This window comes from Anolis carolinensis, chromosome 3, assembly GCF_035594765.1.
Source record: "Anolis carolinensis isolate JA03-04 chromosome 3, rAnoCar3.1.pri, whole genome shotgun sequence".
In the NCBI taxonomy this organism is placed as follows: Eukaryota; Metazoa; Chordata; class Lepidosauria; order Squamata; family Dactyloidae; genus Anolis; species Anolis carolinensis.
In genome coordinates, this window is record NC_085843.1 from 22,766,051 (window position 1) to 22,782,658 (window position 16,608).

Below are 16,608 nucleotides of genomic sequence, written 5' to 3' on the forward strand. Positions count from 1 at the left end.
CCTAAACTGCTCCCTTGGCTACGGGCTTGCCCACACCCAATACTATATTTTAATTTTCATTAACTTCAAAAGGGCCATCACACCCTCTAGGGCAGCCTTTGTCAATATGTTTTCCCTGAATGAACCCTTGAAATAATTTTCAAGTCTCAGGAAAGCTCTACATTAAAATTATTAGTCTGAAGGGAACCCCTATGTAAAATTATAGACCTCTGGGATCACCTGTATAACAATGATTATATTTACAGCTCATTTTTAGTCATGATTTCTCATGGAACCCCTGTCAACATCTGATGGAAGCCTGGTTGAGAAAGCTCTAAAGGCTGTAAGAGGCAAGTCCACTACATGTATCCTTGCTTTGTTTTATGTCCTTACATCAAAAAATGGAAGTACAGTAGAGTCTCGCTTATCCAACGTAAACGGGCCGGCAGAATGTTGGATAAGCGAATATGTTGGATAATAAGGAGGCATTAAGGAAAAGCCTATTAAACATCAAATTAGGTTATGATTTTACAAATGAAGCACCAAAACATCATGTTAGACAACAAATTTGGTAGAAAAAGTAGTTCAATACACAATAATGCTATGTAGTAATTACTGTATTTATGAATTTAGCACCAAAATATCACGATATATTGAAAACATTGATGACAAAAATGCATTGGATAATCCAGAACATTGGATAAGTGAGACTCTACTGTAACTGGAAGTCTCTTTTGATCACAAGAAAAGGCCCACCCGAGCATAAAAAATATAGGCGACTCCTTCTTTATAAGCTGAACCTGAATAAATGTCACAATAATGAGAGCTAAAGCGCATTTTCCCCAGAACCCTCATATTACTATGCCAAATTCAGAACAGAACAAAACATCAGAGTAATATGTCCTCAGTTGTACAAGCATTCTGAAAAAGAAGAAATCATATATGCTGAATCTTTGCTTGAACTTCTCCTTCCCTTTCAGATAGTAGGATCAAAAAGTGGTCTTAATTTTTCCTAGGTTTTGTTTAAAATGAAGCATCTATTTGTATGTTTTCTTTAACATAGTAATTTAAGCAGGAGTTTCAACTTGCACTAACCATTTAAAATTCGGTAGCAAATATTATACAAACTACCCAAAATTCAGTGACGTACTTTATTATTATTTCTTCTTCTTCGTCTAGTTCCTCCTCCTCCTCTTCTGTTGGTTTTTTTTTTTTTTGGTCATCTTTGCATTTTTGCTTCTTTTCCCAGTACTGGGGTTTAAGACAGCTAAATCATTTTAAACCAACACAGATTGTGATACCTAGAAGAACATCATTTAATATGCGTGTATGTGCTAAAATACACACTGGCCGGGTTTAGCACAGGGGATTAAACCTGCCAAGCTGCAGAAAATCCTGCCAATCGAAAGCCTGGGTCGGGGTGAGTGCTCTCTGTCGGCCCCTGCTCCCTGCCCACCTAGCAGATCGAACACAGAAATTTAAGTAGGTGAATAGGTACCGCTTTTAGCGGAGAGGTAATAAAAGGCATCCATAAGGACGTGCCGGCGATTCGTTCAGGACGATGTCTAAGGATGACAAAGCTCCTCGGCATGAAAGATGGGTCAATAGCACCCTCCCATGGCCAGAATTGAGCACAGCCCCCAGATGCCAGAAATGGAAAAAGATGGGGAAAGCCTTTACCTCTGTTTATGTACTGTCTGTCCTTGTTAATTGTATGACAGCATTGAATTTTTGCGTATATGTGTTCTGTAATCCTCCCTGAGTTGCTTCAGGGAGATAGAGCGGAATATCCCCTATTTTCCAACACTGGAATTTCCCAAGTATTCAACGAAACCCGGTAGTTATCTTCACCACTACTGCTTGAGCAATTACTGCCGAACAATAGGTCAGGTCACACATAAATCATTTCTAATCTTCTCTAAACCATGTTTAGAAGACTGGGAATGAGTCTTTTACTCAGGCTCTTGTGTGTTTCTCTTGCACAATCAATTGTGTACTTTTCTGTTACATCAGAGTTGGAAAAGTGATTGTATGTGTTTGCTTCTTGTCTAGCAACAGAATCGGCTATTTGAGGCAAAGTGTGAACAATACATCTTTTTTTGCTTTTTACTCAATTGTTCGAAAGTTAGTGAGTTAAATATATACATTTTCATATTCACAATAGTTGAGAAATTACAAAAAGTTGTCATTATCATTGTTAAACTATCTTGTAACTTTATAGAACTATTGCACAATACTTTAATGCACTACAAGCCTTTCCTATAGCTCAATGGTTCTCAACATTTCTAATGCTGCAACCCCTTAATACAGTTCTTCATGTTGTGGTGACCCCCCAACTATCAAATTATTTTTATTGCTACTGTGCTTCATAACTGTCATTTTGCTATTGTTATGAATAATAATGAAAATATCTGATATGTAGGATCTATCGGCAGTCACTGGAGCAAATTTACACAATTATCTGATACACCCAAATTTGAATAGTGGTAGGGTTGGGGGGGATGATTTTGTACTTCGGGGGTTGTAGTTGTTGAGATTTATAGTTCACCTACACTGAAACAGCATTCCAAACTCCACCAATGATGGAATTGAACCAAACTTGACACACATAACTCCCATGACCAATAGGAAATATTGGAAGGGGTTGGTGGGTATTGACCTTGAGTTTTGGAGTTGTAGTTCACCTACATCCAGAGAGCACTGTGGACTCAAACAATGATGGATTTGGACCAAACTTGGCACAAATACTCAATATGCCCAAATGTGAACACTGGTGGAGTTTGGGGAAAGTAGACCTTGACATTTGGGAGTTGTAGTTGCTGGGATTTATAATTCATGTACAATCAAAGAGCCCCTTGAACCTCACCAATGATAGAATTGGGCAAGCTTCCCACACAGAACCATGACCAACAGAAAATACTGGTCTTTAGCAACCCCTCTGAACCCCCCTTGTGCCCTCCCCCCAGGAGTCCTGATCCCCAGGTTGAGACACACTGCTATAGCTTAATATTTCGATTCCTTTTGTTAGATTTAACATCCAAATAGTGTTAACTTTGTCAATACAGGTAATATTAAAAAGTAGTTCCAGACTTCATTGCTATGCAGATACTGTAAGTGTAAACCATGTCTAGAAAAATATAACATGTCTGTGTATTTCTGAAGGTAACTTACAGATGTGAAAAGATAATAGCTGCAGTATTCTGTACTTGACAGAAAAAACAAAAAAAATCATAGTACTAGCTATAGAATTTAAGATTTTTGTATCAGAATAAATATCTTAGGCGATCCCTCGTAGGCTGAAGATGATGGTCTTCCCATTCTGGTGTCTTGGGTTTGTGTCCGTAGGTGGCTGAAGAGACCTATTCTTGATCCACATGTTCTCCTGCAGTGAAGACATTGGTTTCCAGACGGAAGGGGGTCCCAATCAGGATTGGTTTGATGTGCCTTCCTCTTGGCACATTTCTCCCTTAAGCCCTCCATTTGTGCCTCTTTGAATTCTGCAGCTGACCTCCAGTTAGAGCGCTCAAGGGCCAGAACTTCCCAGTTCTCAGTGTCTATGCCACAGTTTTTAAGGTTGGCTTTAAGCCCATCTTTAAATCTCTTTTCCTGTCGATCAACATTCCGTTTTCTATTCTTGAGTTGGGAGTAAGTAACTGCTTTGGGAGATGGTCATCGTGCATTTGGACAATATGGCCAGTCCAGTGGAGTTGATGATGTAGGAGTATCACTTCAATGCTGGTGGTGGTCTTTGCTTCCTCAAGCATGCTGACATTTGTCCGCCTGTCTTCCCAAGAGATTTGCAGGATTTTTCTGAGGCAACGCTGATGGAATCACTCCAGGAGTTGAGTGTGATGTCTGTAGACCGTCCACGTTTTGCAGGCGTAGAGCAGGGTTGGGAGGACAATGGCTTTATAAATGAGCACCTTGGTATCTCTACGGATGTCCCGGTCATCAAACACTCTCTGCTTCATTCAGAAAAATGCTGCACTCGCAGAGCTCAGGTTGTGTTGTATTTCAGTGTCAATATTGACTTTGTGGAGAGGTGGCTGCCAAGGTAGCGGAAATGGTCAACATTTTCTAATGTGACACCATTAATCTGTATTTCTGGCCTTGCAGAGGGATTGGCTGGTGCCTGTTGGAAGATCGCTGGTTTTCTCGATACGAGGCCGAGCTTCTCGTATGCTTCTGCAGAGGTGTTTAGAGTGGCTTGTAGGTCTTCTTCTGAATGCACACAGACTACGTTGTCATTGGCATATTGGAGTTCTATAATAGATATTGTGGTGACCTTGGTTTTGGCTTTCAGTCTGCTGAGATTACATAGCTTGCCATCTGTCCGATAGATGATTTCCACTCCGGCGGGAAGCTTCCCATCAACAAGGTGAAGTATCATAACAATGAAGATGGAAAATAAGGTAGGGGCAATAGCACATCCCTGTTTGACACCTTATTCCACCTTAAATGGGTTGCTTTGGGAGCCCTTGCTGTCCAAGACTGTTGCCATCATGTCACCATGGAGAAGCTGCAGGATGTTCACAAATTTGTCAGGGCACCCGATTTTTTGGAAGATGGTCCAGAGGGCGCTGCGATTTACTGTGTCAAATGCCCTTGCAGGGTCAATGAATGCTATTTACAGAGGTTGATTTTGTTCCCTGCATTTTTCTTGGAGCTGTCGTGCAGTGAAGATCATGTCCACTGTTCCTCTGGAGGGGCGGAAGCCATTCTGGGATTCTGGGAGGGTGTCTTCTGAGATAGGAAGAAGGCGGATTGCAAGGATTCTTGCTAGGATTTTCCCAGCAGAGGTTAGGAGGGAGATACCACAATAGTTTCCGCAGTCTGTTCTATCCCCTTTCTTGAAAAAGGTGATGATGGTGGCATCCTTGAAGTCTGCTGGGATTTTCTCAGTCACCCACACTTTTTCAATGAGCTGGTGGAGTTGTTTTATCAGCTCAGGTCCACCCTCTTTGAAGATTTCAGCAGGGATCCCATCAGGTCCACTGGCTTTGTTGTTTTTTTGTTGGCTGATGGCATTGCTGACTTCTTCCAAACTAGGCAGTGCTGCAAGAATAAATATAGCCTTAATTAATGATACATAATTGTATTGCAGTATAACTGAGTTACTAATTGTGACTTTGCATAATGACAAAAACAATTCAAATTGTCTTACAACACAAACTGTCTTTGTTATAGAACTGTAGCAGATATTCTAATAAAAATGGGAAAGTTGTATGGAAGGTCTTAAAATATGTTAGATCCTTGATACTTGATCAATATAGTGCAAAGATGATCACTGCCTATGTTTGTAATGATTTGGAAAGCACATTATGTGAGAGGTGCATGCAAGGCACTTTTATGCTATTGGATTTTCCTTGCAAGCATCAACCAATTTGTCAGTTATGCCCTCCGAAATAAAACTTTCTTAGATGACATTTTCAGACGGTATTAATGAAAGGCAAAGCATTGAAGTTTGGAGTTACTCTCCCATTTTAATTGCTTTCAAAACTTTCTACAGTATGTGAGGATGAAAACAAAACCAGTGAAAAGTTCTACTGTACTTGCGTAACAACATGAATTATAAACTGCCAGTTTAAGTTGGTGCGCCATGCTGATGCTGCAAAGTTAAACAGCTTAGTCATAAATTCTATTATGCTTTTTTGTGTGCAAGAATACAAGGGGACCAGTTCTTAATTGAATTATGCAAACAGAAAAAGCCTTATGTAAAAGAAGCAAAGATTCCTGGGACCGGCTTACGACTGCTCCAAATTTTGAAGGTGTATCAAGTGCTGTATTAAATGAAGAGCTTTGCATCACTATGGCTATGAATGGTGTTGAATGGTGTATGTTTGTGTGTATAGAAAATGGCATCATTTTCAGTGTCATGTTAATTCTTTATGAGTGTGGGATGTCTAGAAAAACAATCATGCAATTTCCAATTGGCATTCTGAAGCAGAGTCTCCGTTTCATGAATATGCTTTTTGTCTGTGTGCAATACAGATCACAGTGAATTTGTCTATAGAGATTTTATTTTATTGTGTCAGAAGCGACTCGCTTCTGGTGTGAGAGAATTGGCCGTCTTAGCTGGGAGGCTTCTCTCATGTCCCTACAAGCTAGAGGGCCAGGTTGTGGTGCAAGTTGGTTAGTAGCCAGCTGCAATAAATCACTATGACTAAGAGGTCATGAGTTCAAGGCCAGCCCGTGGCAGAGTGATCACCCGATCATTAAAATAAAAAATAGCCCTGCTCGTTGTTGACCTAAGCAACCCAAAAGATAGTTGCAGCTATCAAGTAGGAAATTTAGGTACCACTTATACGTGGGGAGGCTAATTTAACTAATTTACACCACCATAAAAATCGTCCAGCTGTTGTTTGGAATGAGGAAGTCAGCATCACAGTGGATGATGAAGCAGCTGCTCCCCCTGTGGCCGGAATCAGGCATACCCTCAGGAAGCTGAAAGCTTACCTCATCTTGTGGATTTGAACCAGTAACCTTCAGGCCAGAAGTTCATCCGGCACAAGGGTTTAACCCATTGCACCACCACGACTCCTGTCTGTAAGGAGGAATGTTGTCTTTCTAGCCTATCCATCTCTGGTATTCAATCTATGATCTTGGATGTCCAAAATCTATTATTTTGAATGTCCAAAGCAGTTCTGAGGGTGCATCTGCACAGTGGAATTAATGAAGTTTGACCCTACTTTAACTACCATACCTCAATTCTTTGGAATCATGGGAGTTGCTGTTTCACAAGATCATTAACCTTTTCTGCCAAAGAGCGCTGGTTCATCACCAAACTACAAATTTCAAGATTCTCAAGCATCGAGCCAATGCGGTTAAATTGTAGATGTAGATGCACTCATGGTTCTTTGTCTAAAGCAGTGGTTCCTAACCTGTGATCCATGGACCACCAGTGGTCCCCAAGAACTAAAATATGGTCCACGACCTCACCATTACTACACTGTTGCAACGAGAGCAACTGGTTTCGCAAAACCCTCTTATAGTGCCGAGGCAATGGGGATGTCGGGAGTGGAGAGACGGACAACCCACGAGTGGCGGTTGGAAGCGGGGGTGCCTTGGTGTCTTCGTTTTTGGGCTTGTTCCTGGAGTTATATGGGGTTCTGATTCAGAAAATTGCATTGGATAGACCACATCAGCTCTAGATTGTTAAATATGGTTTTCTGTGGGCAAGTAGATGGTGACTACTGGATGGCATATGTTCTGTATCAGAAACTAGAACTGATGTGGTCTATCCTATTCAGTTTTCTGAATCGGCATCTCAAATAACCAAACCGAATCTAAAGTTGACCAAAACCTGATTCGTAACCCTTTTGGTACTAACATTGGAGTGTGGTCCCTGGTCAAAGAAAGGTTGGTCTAAAGAATTGGATCTACATTGCTGTGTCTGGTAACCTGAGAGTAAAACCTAATAAGTTCAGTGAGAATTACCTTTCAAGTAAACATCAAGTTTAAGTTGCATTTTCTATAATCTGTCTTACGCCTTGGTTCTTTATGTCTATAAGCAGCATTTCTGGTCTTCCATTATATACTGTATTTCATCAAATATAAGGTGCCATTGAATGTAAGACATACCCCATGAGGCTGAGGACAAAATGGTGAGGGCCTGGCAGAGCCATTGGGGCTGAGACCCTGCCTCTTCCTCCTCCTTTAAAAAAAAATATCCCAAACCTGGTGAATCTTGGGTGCTATTAAAGGGCCACAGTGGCGAAGCGGGTTAAACCGCTAAGTTACAGAACTTGCTGACCGGAAGATCGGCAGTTCAAATCTGCGTGACAGGATGAGCTCTCATTGTTAGTCTCAGCTTCTGCCAACCTATCAGTTCAAAAACATGCAAATGTGAGTAGATCAATAGGTACCGTTTCGGTGGGAAGGTAACGGCACTCCATGCAGTTATGCTGGACACATTACCTTGGCTCTTCGGCTTAGAAACAGAGATGAGTACCAGCCTCCAGAGTCGGACACAACTAGACTTAATGTCAGGGGAAAATCTTTACCTTTTCCTATATGTTTTAAAAAGCAAAAAATTAAACTGTTTGTTTTATTGACTGGAGAAAGGAGGGAGCTAGGTTGCGTAATTATTTTTGCTTTGGTTAATTATCAAATATCCCTTAAACAGGTGATGTGCTACAGTGAAGATGCAAATACAGTAGAGTCTCACTTATCCAACGTTCTGGATTATCCAACGCATTTTTGTAGTCAATGTTTTCAATACATCGTGATATTTTGGCGCTAAATTCGTAAATATAGTAATTATTGCATAGCATTACTGCGTATTGAACTACTTTTTCTGTCAAATTTGTTGTATAACATGATGTTTTGGTGCTTAATTTGTAAAATCATAACCTAATTTGATATTTAATAGGCTTTTCCTTAATCTCTCTTTATTATACAACATATTCGCTTATCCAACATTCTGCCGGCCCGTTTATGTTGGATAAGTGAGACTCTACTGTACATACAGTAGAAAACTATCGTAAAATTATCCCTCTGTCTAAAAATGGACATTGTTAAAATTGTGTCTGTTTCAATTCGTGTGTGACGCTAAACTGTGTGCATTAAAAGCGCTCCTCCCCATACCTCTTTTTTCAAATCCCTCCCAAATCCCTCTCTTTCCTCTCTGGAACAAAGGCTTGTTTGTTCCTTCTCTGCCTGTGAGGTCTGTGCTACTTGCCCTATTTGTGGGTACAGAACCCTGTATTTAAATGCTTCTCTGATACCATGAAAGCAAAAAACAGGAAATGGGTAAATCCTGGTTCTAGCAGATAAAGGAAATTATTTTTTTTCCCTTTCCAGCTTGTGTTTTTAGAAATGAGCTAAGTGTTTAAAGATCATTGGAAGCTTTCCTTGAGCCTCTGAAGTGGCATTTCAGGTACATAAAAACATGAGTGCTTCATCTGAAGGCTGCACAGCTAAAGTGTTATTTGTGTGGCTGCTGCTGTGCCAGATCTCCCACCCCTTCAATTAGTCATGGATTCCCTACCCCACCCCTCTGTTTTTCAGGTTGCAGCACAAGTAAAGGTTTCTAAAAGCCGGTTATTAAATGGCAACTTAACTCTATGAAAACTCTCTTTAAGTTGCTTCCTTCTGCTTCATTTGCAAACTAGAAAAATATAGATGTCGGGCACATAAATGAGCCAACATGTTTGCCAAGTTTCGTTTTTGAAAAGGAAATATTTTCTTCTGTGCTTCTAAAAGTTTTTGCTTTTTTCCCTTTGCAGGTATGGGCAAACTTTGGCCCTCCAGGTGTTTTGGACTTCAACTCCCACAATTCCTAACAGCCGGTAGGCTGTTAGGAATTGTGGGAGTTGAAGTCCAAAACACCTGGAGGGCCAAAGTTTGCCCATGCCTGCTTTAGGGTGTAGGATTGCTCTAATTAACCCATTTTGCAGATTGAATATTCTTGTGCAATCCCTCAACGCTTTTCATTGTTTTTATAGGAGATGTTCCCGAAGAAATTGCGCTCGTGAAAGTTAATAGTTGCACTGGCTGAACGTTTTTGCAGGGAATCAAAAGTGTTTGGTTATTTTTGCCACATGTCTATAAATAGCCTGGGTTTGATCTGAAGCCCAGTAGAGCTGGCCGATGGCTGTCTGTTTACAACCAAAATGGAAACTGGCACCATTTCTGCACAAGCCTATATTTATCGTAAATGTATTCTGTTTCTCTGACCTAGGAGCAGCCTAGTTGGCTAAAGCTTGCAGTCAGAAGAGCGGAGTTTGTTGCCCAAGTGCTTGGTTAGTTCAACCCTGGATGTTAACCAGATTGTGAAGCGAGCTTCCCTGGGGAGCAGCTGTCATCGCACTGCCCTGTTTTCTCTCTCCCAGACATCTCTTTTGTGAATGTTTTCTTCACCCATTTTTTAGACCGTCCTGTTCTGGTGAAAACTTATTGGAAGATAGCTGTTCTCAGTAAGAGAACACATGCGCTCTTTCCAAAACAAATCTTTATTAAATTGCTTCCTTCTTTGCAGATATCCTGACTGTGGTCTTCAGGGCTGTGTTATAGAATCATAGATTGTATGAGAACTGATGGGCTATCCAGTCCAACCCCCTGTCAAGAAGTAGGAAAATCTCATTCAAAGCACCCCTGACAGATGGCCATCCAGCCTCTGCTTAAAAGCCTCCAAAGAAGTAGCTTCCACCGGACTCCAGGGCAGAGGGTTCCACTGCTGAACAGCTCTCACAGTGAGGAAGTTCTTCCTAACGTTCAGGTGGAATCTCCTTTCCTGTAGTTTGAAGCCATAGCCCTCATGTCACCACGTTAAAACAGTGGAGGTGGCTCTTAATGAGACATGCCGCATTATCACAGGATGTCTACGTCCTACACCACTGGAGAAATTATACTGCTTTGCCGGCATCGCACCATGTGACATCCGCCGAGAAGTAGCAGCGAACAACGAAAGGACCAAAGCATTGGCATCTCTGGCCCATCCCCTGTTCGGATATCAGCTAGCACACCAACGCCTTAAGTCAAGAAATAGCTTTCTAAGATCTACAGAGATACTTGCAGGAACATTTCAGCAAGTGAGAGTCCAAAAGTGGCAGGCTAAAACCCGGAACCTTAATCAGTGGCTGACGCCGGATGAGAGACTCCCCCCTGAGCACAAAGAAGACTGGGCAACTTGGAAGGTGCTGAACAGACTGCGCTCTGGCACCACGAGATGCAGAACCAACCTTAAGAAATGGGGTTACAAAGTGGAGTTTGCAACATGCAACTGTGGAGAAGAGAAAACCACAGACCACCTATTACAATGCAGTCAGAGCCCTGCTACAGGCACAATGGAGGACTTTCTAACAGCAACACCTGAGGCACTCCAACTGGCCAGCTACTGGTCAAAAGACATTTAGTATTAATGCCAAGTTTTTTTCTTTCTTAAAAAATCTCTGTTTGCAACTCCATTACAACTTGTACCCTTGGTTCGCTTCTGACACAATAAATAAATAAATTTTGTCTACCCATAGCTAATACTTTCTATCTATATACTGACCTCTTGTGGTTTCATTTGAGCACTGCGTGCATAAATATTTGTAGGCCAGTAGCTAATCTTTTAGATATTTTGCCATTTTTTTCTTGCCCCAAAACAGGGTGTATTTTGTAGTTGAATCCTTGACATTATTTTAGGTTGGGTAATGAAGAGCATGTGTTTGGTCCAGATCCATCAAGCCATGTAGGAGCCTTTGTGGTACAAACAAAACAACAAATATGCATACGTGCTTCGACTTTTATAGAGAAAGCAGAATTCAAAACGATCTTGACAGACTAGAGAGATGGGCCGAAACTAACAAAATGAAGTTCAACAGGGACAAATGCAAGATACTTCATTTCGGCAGAAAAAATGGAAATCAAAGATACAGAATGGGGGACGCCTGGCTTGACAGCAGTGTGTGCGAAAAAGACCTTGGAGTCCTCGTGGACAACAAGTTAAACATGAGCCAACAATGTGATGCAGCAGCTAAAAAAGCCAACGGGATTCTGGCCTGCATCAATAGGGGAATAGCGTCTAGATCCAGGGAAGTCATGCTCCCCCTCTATTCTGCCTTGGTCAGACCACACCTGGAATACTGTGTCCAATTCTGGGCACCACAGTTGAAGGGAGATGTTGACAAGCTGGAAAGCGTCCAGAGGAGGGCGACTAAAATGATTAAGGGTCTGGAGAACAAGCCCTATGAGGAGCGGCTTAAAGAGCTTGGCATGTTTAGCCTGCAGAAGAGAAGGTTGAGAGGAGACATGATAGCCATGTACAAATACGTGAAGGGAAGTCATAGGGAGGAGGGAGCAAGCTTGTTTTCTGCTGCCCTGCAGACTAGGACACGGAATAATGGCTTCAAACTACAGGAAAGGAGATTCCACCTGAACATCAGGAAGAACTTCCTCACTGTGAGAGCTGTTCGACAGTGGAACTCTCTCCCCCGGGCTGTGGTGGAGGCTCCTTCCTTGGAGGCTTTTAAGCAGAGGCTGGATGGCCATCTGTCGGGGGTGCTTTGAATGCGATTTCCTGCTTCTTGGCAGGGGGTTGGACTGGATGGCCCATGAGGTCTCTTCCAACTCTACTATTCTATTCTATGATTCTAAAGGTGTCAAAATGAATTTTCTGAGGGCCTCCCTCAGATTCATGCAAAGAGGTCTGTGTGTGCAGCACCTATATATATATATATTCTTAAAACAGTGTTTTATCATTTTTGCAAAATATAGTTTTATCTCTTTTGCATCTTATATGGTAACCCTGGCTTATGGTGGATGGACCAGTATGACGGTTCCAGAATTCTAGTCACTTCCAATAAACCAAACAATTTGTTCTACAAATAGGAATCCTGAGTTGGCTGTAAAGCGTGTTTTCATTTTAGTTAAAAAGTTTTTGTTAGGTTTTTGCCATCTTAGCAACCCAAGCATGAACCAAATGTCAGTATAGGATTTAACCATGCCCACTGGGAAGCAGATTCTTGGAACAAGAAAAATTGACTTGTTCCTGAAAATTAGTTTCCTACTGAATTCTGGTATGTTGTAATAATATAATGTTGGCTTTTCATCACATCATCCACAGCAGGAAAGGTTCCACCTTCTGAATTTCTGCCATGACAGTGAGCAAATGTATTATATAGAAAGTGGAACTTTCTATGGAATAGATTCCCTTAAGTTTTGATTTAAAGCACTGACCATATTATTCTATCAGTCAGTCCATCATTCAATCATTACTTTTCATTTTGATAAATTTGATGATCCAGAACCCAAAACAGCTCATGCGCTCAATTAGAAAACTCTCAACACAAAACATATCAGGAAACAGCACCGTATTTAAATTAATAGCTTGAATCTTGCAGCCCACTTTAACACTAAAGCATTACTTCAGTTGGCTCAGAGTCTTACTTTGTTTCCGGATGTCTTGTTAATGGCAAGCACTTGAGCTGTTTTAGTGATTACGATTATTTATTCTATTATTTTCGATGTCAGGATGTATTCATTTATCTTAAATTACCCTGAATACTCTTTATAGGTAGGGCAGATTATATTTTCTGTATGAATAGAGGAATGCTGCTTTGCCATTTAAAAACTATAGATTGAGTGAGCTTGACTAAACACGGTTTAAAGTCTTACTAAGGTTGGGCTTTTAATGCTGCACAGTGCTGTTTTAAGGTATATAGTCTTTTAATATGTTTAATGTTTAAACTTTATACATGGTTTAATTGTTTTAATTATATCTTTATAATTTATATTAATGCTCTTGTCTAGTTTTTATCTGTATTATTTTAAATAGATAGTTAGTTGCCTTGTGTCCCATTGTTGGGAGAACGTCAGAATATAAAGAAAGAAAGCAATCATCATTTTAAGAAAAGCCAAATTCTGCACTGAAGAATAATAAAGTACATGGGAGCTTATAGATATTTGTCTAAGCCTGATAACTGATACAGTTCTGGCTGCAATTATTCTCAGTAGGTTTGGAATTTGGAAAATGTTGGAAAGGACTTAGAGGTAGAAATCATAAACTGAGAGACAGGTGGACATGAATTCCGCTCTTAAAAAGTCACTGTGGGTATTTTGTGAGCATTTTCAAACTCTACAAATGAAAACAGCTACAGATGTTGAAACAAACAAACAACAAACATTATAGTCAATAAATGAAGTATGGAAGCAATTATGGTGGCCAAGACCAATTGTCGGAGCCTGAAGAGGCCTGCTGACAATTGATCACAAATTAATAGCAAGCTTGAGGTTACTACTGTGGAATTAAAGATACTGCTATTGTTTATGCATTTAAGCCCTTAAGCACAAGATGCATCATAGATGTTGGTGACTTCTGCAACCTGGTGATATATTCCTTTTGGACATCTCTCTTTCAGTCCAGTTTCTTGAACACCACCTTCAATGGTTTTAACCTTCTTGTCCTGTTGTTTACCTCCACAGCTATGAGCCAGAGAATCAGCCAAAGCACTCCGGTGAAACCCCCTCCGCTGGCCCCCCAAAGTCCGCCTGGCGGGGTGCTGGGAGGAGGCAACTCCAGTCAACAGCAGCAGATGAGGCTGCAGCAGCTGCAGATGGAAAAAGAAAGGTTGCGACTGAAGCATCAAGAGTTGCTTCGGCAGGTGAGGCCGCAGGTTAGAAATGCACCTCCATTACAATACCATTTGTTGTGTGTGCATGTATGACGTTATATTTGCCACCTTGCAGTGGTGGTCGCAAACGCCAGCAAACTGCGGGAGGAAGGGGTGCTTGTATCATGCATGGAGGGTAAATATTCAGGTTTATGTGTCCTAAAGAATATTTCCTCCTTTGAATAAATGTCCCAAGCAAACAACATAGGAGCAAGCAAACAGAACTGCTATAGCTGTGAACACATCTCCGGGTTTGTGACTTCTTCGGAACGCTTCTGTGTGAATGTATGTGCTTTTGCTATAACCTCTGGTACAAGGGCTATTTCCTAGTGCTGGTACTTTTTTCATTTCTTAAACCTCTGCTATGGGCAAAACAACCTGCTGGGTTGCCTTGTAAAATTATTAATCCTTTGCATGGATGTATCTGTTCCTGCTGAATTTTCCTGCTTCGTGATGAGCTGCAGAAATGGATTCCGTATTGCTGTGTTTGGGCTTCGTATACTTTTACAGTTTCTCTTACTTCTCTCACAGCTTGTTTGTAAAAACAAAATAAGCCATTGTTTTGAGAACATAGTTCATCATTTTGCTTCCAACAATGACTAACTAAGCTAGCATTTATTATTTAGAGATGTAATAGCTTTGTAGGTGGAGGCACCATTTTGCTCCTATGGTTCATAGCCATTTGCTCCCATGGTTCAGAGCTGCAGTGGTGCTGACCTGAAGTTGGGTTGCTGATCTGAAGGTTGCCGGTTCGACTCCACAAGACAGAGTGAGCTTCCATCTGCCAGCTGTAGCTTGCGGGGACATAAGAGAAGCCTCCCAGTAACACATCTGGATGTCCCCTGGCAACGTCTCTGTAGATGGCCAATTCTCTCACACCAGAAGCTACTTGCAAGTTGTTTCCAACACGATTTTAAAAATAGCCATGAATAAGTCTATTCTCTGGATTTTTTTTAAAATCCATCATAGCTAATATCTGTCTCCATAGCTTTTGGTAGAGTGTTTTGGAAGCTGTTTTTATATTACAATTTGGGAGAGCCCAGATCTACTCAGAACTCTTGTTTGAGTTCAAACACCATATGCTTTGAGACAATTTAGATATATAATTGATAACATTAAGTCAAGATAAATAAATGTGGGAAGAGTTCTTATAGCAGATGGGAAGATAATCACCAAACCACTTAGCTAATTGTTTTTTTAAATTTCGTGTCAAAAGCATTGCATAAATGAACAAATATAAAACCGATAAAATACAGGGGACACAAGCAGCTAAATAATTTTAGACCAAAAACGGCCAACAGTGACAACTGTTGATGGAATTATTTATGCATCCCATTGTGAACAGTTTCTCTGTGTGAGTTTCAAGGCAGAAAATGGAGGTGTAGAGAGTCACGTAGGTTAGACAGTGCCTATTTTATTTAAATCAGTTTTCAAGGGTTTAGCTTTCTTAAAACTAAACAGAATCATTGAGTATCCTCTTTCCAGTTTTAAGTACTTTATAGAATGTTAAGAAATGTTTCTACATGGTTTTTGGGCTTTTCCCTTTTCTTTTGTTTTTTTCAAAACTGGAGATACAGACCCAAAGATATAGTGAAGCTTATTCTTCAAAACTGTTGCTTTCAATCAGTCTTTTGCTAATGGTTGATTAGCTCCTTATCTCATGTCTCTGGCATTACTTTTGCAAAGTTTATGGGGCATCACAGACATCCTAACTTCTTTGAGAGGATCCTATTTAGCTTTCCCACCTTTTCTCTCTAGGTGATGGGCTGCGTATTATCCAATAATTTCATGTTCTTGGAGATCTCAGGCTTTTGCCTCCGTCATCTTTTGCTTCCTCTGCACTTATTCTCAAGTCTAACTCTTTATATACTGACGGAACCGTTTCAGGGATAACTGCTTTGTGTAAACTGGATCATTGCGGTGTGTGACTCTCCTTAATAAAAAGAGTTATGATACATTATCTCTGGACAAGTTTAACAGCTTCTTTTCAGCTGAAATGGTTGGGCCTTTCCTGTAACTGCTTTGCTATATTAATCCTCAAACAAATTCATATGCCACCATGCAAGCATGCTTTTAGATAAAGCTTCTAATTTTGGATTTCTTCTTCAGTAACTTCTTGAGAAGTTGACTAACTGCAGGCCAGGCAGTGTCCACTACTTTGATGTCCTCTTCCTTTCGTTCCCTTGTTTGCTAAACCAACATGTGTTCATATGCTCTGTAAGCACCCCTAAGCGTCTTGTTCCATTACGCAGCCGCTTTTGTCAGCTCTTAACTCCCTTATCCTTTGTCATCTTTGGCTGTCATGGGAGCTTGCCTCTTCAGAATGCTAAGAGGGTGATGTGTTTGTCAAACCAGCCTTCCCATCCCAACCATGAGGAGCAGACAAGTAATGTTTATCCGTCTTATTTCTTTTACTCTTAGGCATTGCGGAATATCAATCCCAGCACAGCAAATTCTCCAAAACGTCAGGTAGGCTCCTAACAAATGTTTCAGCAAACTAAGAAACATTTAAAAAACTTAGACCAATTGCTCA

The 16,608-nt window shown here is 40.8% G+C and overlaps 1 protein-coding gene across 8 annotated transcripts in view; it reads left to right on the plus strand.

Annotated features, from left to right (window-relative positions):
* yap1 (Yes1 associated transcriptional regulator) overlaps positions 1-16,608 on the plus strand; it is a 120,263-nt gene that overhangs the window by 80,709 nt on the left and 22,946 nt on the right. For 2 of the 8 annotated variants that reach the window (XM_008108058.3, XM_008108060.3), the window contains 2 exons: positions 13,888-14,078; positions 16,497-16,544. In XM_008108058.3, the coding sequence (XP_008106265.1) occupies positions 13,888-14,078; positions 16,497-16,544 (239 nt within the window). The remainder of the gene's footprint in view (positions 1-13,887; positions 14,079-16,496; positions 16,545-16,608) is intronic. The other 6 variants (XM_003219300.4, XM_008108061.3, XM_016992672.2 and 3 more) reach the window with 3 other exon arrangements.